We start from the raw sequence: 11,205 nt of genomic DNA, 5'->3' as shown, positions 1-11,205 counted from the left end.
ACCAACATATCCTTCACTACATTGCACAATCATGGTGGGCATTGTAACAAAACAAAAGTAAACTTGCTGGTATTTGGGAGAGCAGATTTAACACTTGCAGTTTGTGGGTTTAGAATTTCCTTGCTGAAAAAAGTAAAGCCTGTTTGATGGACCAAGGGAACAGTGATTTAGTTCGCACTCAGTCCGAGCTGATTTCATTTTGGTTTCCTATCTGATAAGCACATGTACACCCAATGACATTATCAATCAAGTCACCATTTTACAGCAACATTCTTGCAGCACAATGAAAACACTAGAAAAATGTTTTATTTGAAAAACAAAATACGAAAAAGAAAAACGAACAGATAAGCACTAATATAGTGCATAGCGCATTTTGCATTTTTTTTTCTGACAGACCAAAAGTCATGTGCAGCTTGCCATGACACACAACAGACTGACGACACATCAGTGACCTCTCAAAATGCCCCCATTGTTTTTTTTTTTTTTTTTCAACCACTATTATTTTCTGTCAAGGTAAGAGAATCAAAACAAAACAAATCACCTCAGGAAAATGTCAGCATATTCCGTTGGCGCATGGAATGCCACTTTTTGCAGGGCTTTGGTTACCCTTTTTGAATGTCATGACAACACATGTAGTCCTTGATCCGAAACGTCTCTGTGTCCTTGGACACTGACGTCTAACCCCAGTTCACAGAAGTTTGGCAGACGTTGACATTCCCTTTGATGTGAGAGGGGGGAATTTTTCCCCGAAATCCTGCTACACATCCCCCCCCCCCACCCCCCGGTTCTGACTGACTCAGCAGGGCTCCATGAAGTGGTGATGTTTCAAACAGTATGTTCTGGCGGGGTGGGGGAGCTCAGTATGGCACGTTGGGTCACATGTCCGCATCTCCATCGTAGGCAAGTGTGAGAGGCTTCTGTGGCGGGGAGGAGCTTTTGGTCTGTTTGGCGGGGTTGCTGTAAAAGACAGAAAGAATACAAACAGGCAAGGAAACACACAAACAAACATGTAAACATGCATTGCATTGCAGAAATCATTTTACAAGTCATATTTGTCAAATAGTTTTGCATGAGGGGGAGACATTGTTGTGGGCTGTCAGATATTAGCAATAATGGAGCTTAGCACAGCACCATTAACCTACACTGAAAATCCCTAATACAGCTGCACTCATGATGTCTCACCACTTGAGGGCAGCAGCGAAACATTATTCAAAAACACTAGCATGTGATGCAGAAATGCATTTCTTTTGTTTCATAGGCTTCATACATTCTCCCAGAAACAGGTTTCATCCACTAAAACAGGTGTAAGTTTCAAAATGCTGTGATGCAGAATTCAGTAACAGTAATCCTTGCTGCCAGAACATCCCTGAAATGCTATACGTACCAAAAGAGAAATGAGACTGATATAATCAGCAGAATGAGGAGGAATCCACCAGCAGTCACTCCGTACACCCAGAGTTTTATTCTTCCATCTGTGCAGGCAAAGAACAGCAGACTGATTTACCATGCCCTCTGCAGCCCTCTGCAGCCTTGAAGAACGCATCCCAAAATACTACTCTCTTTCATTAGCGATTTCATGTTGTTAGGTGGTGAGATGAGAGGAAAGGAGAAATCTTGAATTCAAAAGCTACTTCTGGCATAATAAGGTTGCTCTTTTTTTTTGGATAAAAACAGACACATAAAAATAGTTACGTGAATAAATGTAGATGAGAGAACATTTGATGCTATTTCTGCAATGCACTACCAATATATAACACCATTTCAACATCAGAATCCCTTGGGATTCAAAAAAACATGCATCAGAGATGTGCTGCTCAGAGTAAATGAATTAAACATAAGCAGTAAAATGAATTATATATAGAAAAAACTTATAGAATATAAACTCTCATTACAGACTTTCATAGGTCCCCATAGTATGCACCTTTATTTCAGCTTGAAGTGAAACATGAATACTGTTTACCCTATCTTGCCATCTGTGGGACTTAGAAAAAAAAGACCAGTGCATCTGTTTTTAATTCAAAGGGACAGTGATGATCTGAGGAGGACCCTGGCTGATACAGTATAAATCACGACCATCTGCATTTCAAATACCTGGTCCCACCGGTCGCAGGGACCACTCGCCAAAGAAGTCTTGGATCTGCGAGGGCCCTGGCTTCAGTCGGCCCGAGTTGGTCTTGACGTCGGCCTTCTTGTTGACGGCCCCTGGGGTCTTGGTGCAGTAGTCCAGGAAGCCGTGCGTCGTCATCACCTCCGTGTAACCCTTCTCGCAGCCGCACACGCCGCTCTGCCCAGAAAACATTACTCTCTCAGAGGCCTGGCGGACTGGGACCTATTTCTCACGGAGCCCTGCAGCGCCCCCCGGCTCTGTATCTTTACTGCTGGTTTGTCATGTACAGTATCTTCGCGGGGCACGGGTCTATACTACTGATATAATCTGTATTTTACTATCACTCCCTACAGTATGCAACATGATTGATGCAAAGCCTGTGCAGTTGCACGGGTCACACTACGGGGGGCAGTAGCAGGCAATCATGGGTTCTGGTATGTATTTGTTTGGGGAGTGACTCTTTGTTTGTTTGCAATAAGCTGCATTAAATCCACATTACCTGCACCGCCCTACTAATACTAACAACAACAGTAGGCGTCTGACCATTGAGGGCATTAACACTGCACTCTGCTTTGGTCTATTTACTTTGTTAACTACAAGACATCTTGTTAACAAAAAGGAGTGGCTATGGGAGAACAGCCCTGAATAAGAGCAGGCTCATGCATTTTCAGCATGCAGCGTGCTCTGTGTGCTTACCTGTGTGCAGTGGGAAAAGGGTTTGGTGCAGAGGGGTTGGCAGTGTCGCACGGTCGTGGGCCGATTCTGCGGGAAGCACCCCCCTGGAGCACAGAGGTAATCATTAGCATTTCCTCCCATTGATAAGCAAATAAATGTAGCGGCGCGGCTGATTAATGGCTCCGCTAGCCTATCGCGGGCTTGGATCAATCTGAGAACATTGTAATTCCAGGAATGGAAAATTACATGTCAAAACATCAGAGAAAAATGCCTTAGGCTCCGGCTTAGCTGAGCGGTAAAAGATTACCCTGCTTGAGCTTATATTTACCGGAGACAATTTCTTTCGGAGATAAGATCACCTTTACTTGTTATTTACGGCAGATCAAGCCATCCAAAAGCCTTCATTTGCTCAGTGCAAATGCCTTTTTGTGTGAGGCTGCACTGGGCTGCTTCATTTTGCTCAAAAAAAGTGTTTTATTACATTTGTATGGATTGGAGCCTGCTGTGAAGTTTGGGGTTTTATTGCACCGTGATCAATGGCCGCATTAGGGGACTGTAAACCGAATCTGACGCTTTTATATTCACCCAAGATTTGTTTTGGTTCCCGATGAAATCATTGTTTAAGGGGCCCTATTTTAACGGAGCCTCGCGCTATAAAAAAAATCCAGAAAGCATGTGAAGGGTGCTGTGTGCTCCGGCATTTGTGACATTGTCACAGTACGACGGGCGGTGCGCTGTACCTGTGACGTTGACGCCGTCGGAGCGCTGGCACCACACCGACCGCTCATTGTCTCGCCATCCACTGGTCCGCCACTCGTAGCTGTGGCATTTTCCTCCTGCAACAGCAGAGACACAAGGAAGGCTCATTAGGCCTGGGATGGGCAGGCAGGCATGGCTGCTGGCTTGCCTGAATAGCATTGGCAGCGATGCACACAGGAGGCCGCGCTCAACAATGCAGGTGAGAACATTTCTCACTGCTACTGTCAACTCATCAAGCACCGTTCTCTTAACAAAATAAGGCAAAGCATTGTGATTTTCATCTCAGAAGTACAGGAATTAGAGAAGTAAAAAGGAAGTTGTGATGTTTTTGTGAGCATGAAAAAGATTGAAATGAGAAAGCCTTTAGAAATGAGTAGAGTCGTTGCTACAGTCAAAGTGAATTTTAAGAATGATAAGCGTACCTGGCATACCTATAGTATGTTGTTCAGATAATCATAGGGTATTTGTCACCCACAAATAAAAAAGTATCCTTACATGCAATGAAAATGGAAAGCTTTAAATAGCAACCGAACCACCTGTTTCGTGCTCAGTTGGCTTAATTAACGTTTGGCCCCGAAAGTCTTTGCGCACCTTTGCAGGACCGCGTCTCAAACACCTGGTGCGGGCAGCTCTCCTGGTTCTCCACGACCTGCACGACCACGGCCCTGGAGCGCGCCTGCCGGCCCATCGTCTCGAAGCTCCGGCCCTCCAGGCAGGTCAGCTGACACGAGCTCCATGAGGACCACTCTGTCAGGTGGCAGTCACCTATGGGGCAATAACAATATTACCCTTGCTATACACATGTTTCAATTTTTCACCAAAAAAAACACACCATTGAAATGGATTCAAGCGGAGCATGTGGCACACTCTTTCAGTTTGATTCATTGACTGACGTGGCACAAATGACAAGAAATCGAAGATATTATGCGATTCTTCAGACATATTAGCTACTCCTTAGCTGAAGGTCGCACATCAATAAACCTCATAATCCACACGAGGGCTCTTCTCTTGCGATGACAATTTCTGCGACTGCGGCGACTCCTCATCCATGACATCCCTTTGATTCCCTACCCTGGCTCGCTATTAGTGACAATCTGTGCAGTGAAGCAGCTCATTATCTTTCATCTTCATGGGGCCGCTCTATTTCCACCCCTCGCAGGAGCGCCGTGAAACACATCATATAGCAGAGCGTATGCTCCATCCACCCCCTCCCAGCATCACCACCACCACCACCACCACCTAAAACGCCTGAATCCACAGCAGCTGCTTCTAAGCCCTGACACGGCCCTGCAATTGAAATGCGCGAGGAGCTGAGATGGACAGATAGAGCCAAGGTAATCAAAAGAAAGAGAGAGAGAGAGGCAGAGAAAAAAGGGAGATACAGAGAGAGGAAGAGAGAAAGACAGAGAGAGAGAGACAGAGGGCCTGTAGTGTGAAACTTCCCTGTGCTTCTGCTTTGTTAGTCAGGGGAGGCAGAAATATCTAATGGCGTGGAAATAATTGCACGTTATAATAAAAATCCAATAACGCAATGCTTCAGACTCCAGCAACAACATGCCACAGAGGTCCATGGTGACTTTCTTTCCTCCGTACAGTTTCCCTCCTAAAGGCCTTGGGTTTTCCTCCAGTCTGAGGATGATGCTGTTGTTTTCCACAGACTTCCACAGGAAGGACTCATTTCAACAAAATAAGTTCAGATGATTTTACCTTGTTTTTGCACACCATATTAACCAGCCCTACATTGTCCTTGTCAATTCAACCTCTTGGCTCAAGTGTTAATTAGTAAACCCAGATGCTTGGCAAAAAACAGGAATGGGAAAAAAACATCCTTTTTCGGGCTTTACCTGGGCAGGGCACGAAACAAGGCAGCTGCAGCTCCTGCTCGCTCTCCTTGCTCAGCCGGTCACCGCACCACTCGTCATCCACCGGCTTAGGTGAGGAGGCATCAAGCCAGTCTCCCCAGTGCACCATGCAGGAGAGGTTCCGTTCTCTGACCCCCTCGCCACACTCGGCGCCCTGCAGAGAAATACTCGTTAACGCCCACGACCCTGGGAGATTGGTCTGAGAGCTGCACCTCCACTAACTGTCTGTAACTGAGTGGCAAAGGTCAGGATCTGAAAGTTGCAATAAGTGGCAGCGCCAAGCAGGCTTTGCCATTATGATCACTGACAAACTAAACTGTACGGTTTTCCACTCACTGGGACATTGATAAGAGGTTTAGACAGGTGTGTGAAAGTGAAAGTGAAAGAAGATTCATTGGCTACTTTATTGTCTCCCATGGGAAAAAATGGTCTTGGATTAAAAGACATCACAACAAAACAAATGAAATACACTTAGGGCATACATTGCAGTAACAGTAGCACAACTCTCACATGACATATTTACAGGCACATGAGAGGTTGGTAGAGTCATGTTAGAGCCTCCCTGTGGTTGTCTCTGTCCTGCAGGAGGTGCCCATTTAGGAGCAGAACTGACAGAGGGGGGAATGAGTGTTACACAGGTGTCCTGCACCTCCTTCCAGGGTTCGTTAGCTCATATTCAGAGTTCAGCACATAGGAGGAGTCAGATACAATCCTGTTGGCCTGCCAAATAGTGGACTGCTAAAAACTGTCTTGAGGGGTGAGGCCATTCCCATAATCTTCCTTGCCATTTCAACCAAATTAAATCTTAAAATCGCAAGATGGACTCTATAGTAGCTGTATGAAAAGAATTACATAATACAGAGTCTCCGAAGGAGGTGCTGATGTGACAATGGCCAAATGTGTGTGCCAGTTAAGCTCACTATGAAGGTGGACCCCTCAATATTTGTAAGAAGTCACCTGTCTAATGTCATGATGACCAAGTATGACAACAGAGCTCTGATCTCCAGTTGATCTGGGATCTAACATAGTTTCCTCCGTTTTACGTTCATTAATGTTACTTGTTAGTAGACTAAGTGTAACAGTGTCGTCTGAGAATGTCACTACAAATTGACAAGGCTGGGAACTGACACAATTGTTTTGTATACAGAGTAAACAAGAAGGGTGAACTTACACATCCTTGAGGGAGACCCTATACTACTGACTGCAATATCAGAAAGTATTTAATTAAATGTAACTTGTTGTGGCCTACTTCATGAAAAAATTAAAACCACTTAATCAAAAAAGGATTAACTTTGAACTTCAACTGGACTAATTTTTGAGCAGGGTGTGTGGATGAATAAAATATGTTATTATACTTATAATAAAATAAATAAAAAGCAGTCTGAACAACTTTTTAAGTGCTTCAAGACAAGGTGAAGTATTGTGGAGATGGCGTAATTTGTGCTACGATTTCTTCTATAGGCAAATTGGTAGTGATCTAATGATTGCTCCACCTCCCTGGCTTATCTGTTATGATCCTCTCCAGGGATTTCACAACATTGAAACTTAAAGCCACTGGCCTATAGTCAGTTTTATCCTGGGGACAAGATTGGCTTCTGCTGATACACAACACATGGAAGACTACTGCAATAGAACAACAGCAACATTAAGGGATTTCAAAAGATTACCATACAACTTAAGCGCTCCATATTGATTACAGAGGCTCATCGACTGTTGTAAAGTGCTGTTTTAAAACAATATTGTAAACATAAACCTCCCCCCCATAAAATGACCATTGTCCCGAAACATTAAAGTAATACATTTAGCAAATATGGTTTCTCTGCCTGTTTTGTTTATGACATACAGTGTGGCGTTTGAACCATGGTGAATCATTTCAGAGTTCTCAGTGTCACCATCCAGCTGCTACGCACAAATCACTCTCAAACACCCTAAGATCAAACCCGACGTAATGATTATTTCATACCTGTCAACAAAGACGACGTATGAAAGCGCCTAGTATGGGAGAGTTATCGATTTTTATCACCATGGTTGTAAAATCCTACGGTTAGGCATAGACTATCTTTAAGTGCACCTTGTGCACACATAGTCAAAGATGACACTTGTGTTTAGAGAGGGGGGAAAAAAGGAGTGAGAATTGTGTTTTTCTGGCTCAGATTGTTAGAGGGGGGCTGTGTTTGATCAGGTAGACTGCGCTCGAGGCCCTGGGGATGTATGGGAGACCCCGAGACATTCAATTAAAAGCCGATTCAGATGAGAAGCGAAACAAAGGCTGGCAAAGAGATGGAAATCTAAGGGCAGCCTTTGCTCTGTTTTAATGATAAGACTCGAGATCCAAAAGCTAGCCCCCTCATCAACAGTTAGCGCACGTCTCAATGACACAAAGTCCCCGCTCTCAGACACACACACACAGGGTGTGAGTGCCCTTGCAGAATTCAATTAAAGTACCTCCACTTTCTCCCCTCTGTCAGGTATTAATGTGGTGATACTTGTCTCGACACCGTTTGAACTCGTTGCATCCTTGAGACGGCTTCTGGGCACTTTACAGAGAGTTGGAGTGAGTTCTCATAGTAATGCACTCTTTTTTTCTTGTATAAAGTGTATGTGTGGATACAAGTAAGTGTCAGGGCTTGAATTTGAGTGCAGGATTATGGGTATTGTGCAAAATTCAATTGATTCCCTCAAATCTAGCACTTATAATGCAGGGAAAGTCTCACACACATTTACAGCAGCATCTAATAATGTTAAGCCAACATTTGCACCGGTGCAGAATGCGGGATGACGTGGCTGAAAGCGCTGCATAAGACAGACCGACCTCTGTCCTGAACAACACACTTGGTGCACTTTCCCTCTTTCATGTAAGCCCCTTCTCTCACTAGCATACACAGGTTTCAATGACATGAACTTGAAGACATGCAAACATGGACTGCTGGTTAAATAGTAAATCAATATAATCTGAAGTGGAACCCGCTGAGAAAAAAAAGCCAGGATCTTCATACAGGTTTACTAATGTAAAGCTGTCACCTAAAGCCAAGTTTCAGGCTAACTGGCGCAAAATATATCCACGGCTCGAACTTAACAACAGCGTACTGAGCCGTTTGATTTATAAAATGTACGATGCTGAACATTCGGCCTCTGTGTCTATGTGTGCATGTGTGTGCATGTGTTTGCATGTGCCTGTGTGTACCTCCACACGGCAGGGAGACCACTCCCCGAGGTGCCAGGTGTAGCAGGGCCTGATGGGACAGGGCTTGGTCTGGGAGAGTTGGGAGGGACACGGCCGACCCTCCTCATGGGCGGGTTGGAGCACACTCCGCGCTCGCACCATCTGACCTGCACAGGAGAGAAGAGAGGGACGACGACAACAACACACGCACACACAAATACACACACACACACACACACACACACACACACACACACACACACACACACACACACACACACACACACACACACACACACACATTTTTAAAGGGGAATGCTGATTTAAAATCTAAGAAGGGTTTCTGAAAAAGGGATCAGCTAAGCAAGAAAAAGTGTCCTATAGCACATTGCATTCCTCCATTAAGCACTTGTGAGGCTTTACAGTCAAAGCCCCTACATAACATGTCAAATCGATGTTTTGTTCCCCCTTCAAGGAGGTAGCCAGCACAGCTGGCTAGTTTCGAATAGGCGATTCATTAAAAGATAGCCTCGGCAGAGTGAGCGGGCCTTTTAAACGCCCATGATTTGACAGCAAAATTTCTCCCCGTGAACCTGAGGGGAAAGAAGAGAGACATTCGGCAGCAGACGGGCCGTGGAGTGCCACAGTTCCGCCGCTCTCTGACAGACACATTACGCTGAGAGCTCTGCACCACCAGTCTAATGGAGCCCAAATTAAGCCACCACTGAAACATGCTGGAGAAAAAACAAGATGTCAGCCTGAGTGCGGCACACGTATGGACCAATCAGTCCTATCCGACACCCTTTCTGTCTTTCACTTTCCTCTGTGGCTGCAGATGTTTAAATTGTTAGTGCATACGTGGGGAGTTGAATCGAATTTTATCGAGGATATTTTATCCTAATGAAGATTGAGGTGGCTAATTGGCAGAATTACAACGAGGATATTTTAGGTGACATGTCACAGACATCTGGGGAATGGTATAGGCCGTTCGGGAAAATAATTAGGTGTTTCATTTTGCATGAGCTACATAACACTGCTCAGAACAAACTGATGGCAAACAACCCACACACACTGAATTAAAAATGATAATCCTGACACTGATAATGGACAAGATAAATATTTCACTTCACTTGATAAATCATTCAACAAGTGCAGGAAAGCGAGGTTTAGTTAACCTGCTATCATTAACCTGTAATCCCAAAATACAACTGGAAACACCTCATTAATAATTAAGCAGAATCCTTGTATTGCATGCTAATGACAAAGAAAGTTAATGTAATGAATCCATCCATTTACAAGGAAAACACATTAGCCTCTCATAAGTAACTGTTGTTCATCACTCATGCAGAGAAACAGCACCATGCTCAAACTGGCACACTCAATTAGCTGACAAATTTACCTCACACCCCAGTCATGTAAACTGAACATGGATATGTCTAAGGGGAAGATTGGTTACCTTGGTTGCCACACGTGTGCGAGCACTCCGTCCAGGCCGACCACTCAGAAAGAATGCAGTTGATGGGGCATTCAACAACACAGCTTACAATCAGCTCCCACAAATTCTCCAGGCCTTGCTGAAATACAAAAGGACAAACAGGGGTTAAAAATGGTCAGGTTTTCGAGTTCTACCGCAGATGCCTATCCCCGCAACCACAGCGCTAAGCCACCGACTCCAAACGCTTTATTCGGTGCAGTGTGGTTCCCCTCCGTGGTCGAAAAAACATGACAGGAATGAGAGGATACATCGAGTCCAGGAGTGTCACTTCATTCACTGGGTGGAAAATGGATAGTTACGCTTCACATATCGAAGGGCATAATTAAATCCCACGGGCTTTCAAGCCGTGGAGGAGCTGCGGAGATGCAGCCAGTGGGGGGCGAGGGGCGTCTGATGCACCACGGTTCTGGGGGGGTTAAACGGGACTGAAGCGGGCACTTGCCTCCTCGCACACGTTCAGCTCCACCATCTTCCCGTCGCTGCGGGAGCAGTCCAGGAACCGGGCTCTGGTGCCTTTGCCGCAGACAGCATTCTCACTTAGCTGACATGTGCTCCAGTCTGATGAGCACACACACACAAACACACATGAACGAACACACACACACACACACACACACACACACACACACACACACACACACACACGAACGAACATACACAAACACACACACACTCACCCACACAAAGACAAAAACAAACAAGCACAAAAAGATTCAATAATTTAGGAATACATATATGTGCATACTTAATAACAATGCCTGTAAATGATCGTTAATTTGCCCCTGCATATGCATGGTTTTAATAATTGGCTATGGCAGGTGTCATTTAGTGCTTCTAACTAGGCATCATCATACTGCACATTTGACAGTGTAATTAGGCGAACAATCTACTGCACATGTTAAGCGTGACTAACTGAATAAGAAATGATCTGGAATGATTCAGGCCATGAGAGTTACACTATCTCTGTTCTATTTAACTTAATGGGCTCCAAATGATAATCGATAAAGGAGATTAGCCTGCTTGAGTGCTAGTGCATTGGCTAGCGGTGCATTTACTAAAGCCTTTTTTCGCACACAACCAACCTCCCCTCGCACTGATTTCAGTTTACTCCAGGCAGCCGCTGATAAGATGGATAGGACTATTT

The 11,205-nt window shown here is 44.8% G+C and overlaps 1 protein-coding gene across 1 annotated transcript in view; it reads right to left on the bottom strand.

Moving 5' to 3' along the window:
- Nucleotides 1-875: 875 nt before the first annotated feature.
- The window catches only part of thsd7ba (thrombospondin, type I, domain containing 7Ba), a gene marked incomplete at its 3' end in the record, with an annotated part of 92,135 nt that continues 81,805 nt past the window's right edge, over nt 876-11,205 (bottom strand). Inside the window, exons 18-27 of the mRNA XM_080838259.1 lie at nt 10,500-10,619; nt 10,023-10,136; nt 8,588-8,733; nt 5,386-5,557; nt 4,133-4,306; nt 3,523-3,618; nt 2,804-2,886; nt 2,092-2,284; nt 1,385-1,472; nt 876-957 (exon numbers count right to left, since the gene is read on the bottom strand). Of these exons, the coding sequence (XP_080694385.1) occupies nt 876-957; nt 1,385-1,472; nt 2,092-2,284; nt 2,804-2,886; nt 3,523-3,618; nt 4,133-4,306; nt 5,386-5,557; nt 8,588-8,733; nt 10,023-10,136; nt 10,500-10,619 (1,268 nt within the window). The remainder of the gene's footprint in view (nt 958-1,384; nt 1,473-2,091; nt 2,285-2,803; nt 2,887-3,522; nt 3,619-4,132; nt 4,307-5,385; nt 5,558-8,587; nt 8,734-10,022; nt 10,137-10,499; nt 10,620-11,205) is intronic.

This window comes from Sprattus sprattus, assembly GCF_963457725.1.
Source record: "Sprattus sprattus genome assembly, chromosome: 5".
Taxonomy (NCBI): Eukaryota; Metazoa; Chordata; class Actinopteri; order Clupeiformes; family Clupeidae; genus Sprattus; species Sprattus sprattus.
The sequence above is the reverse complement of the archived record's forward strand: the minus strand, read 5'-3'. Positions and strand labels throughout refer to the sequence as shown.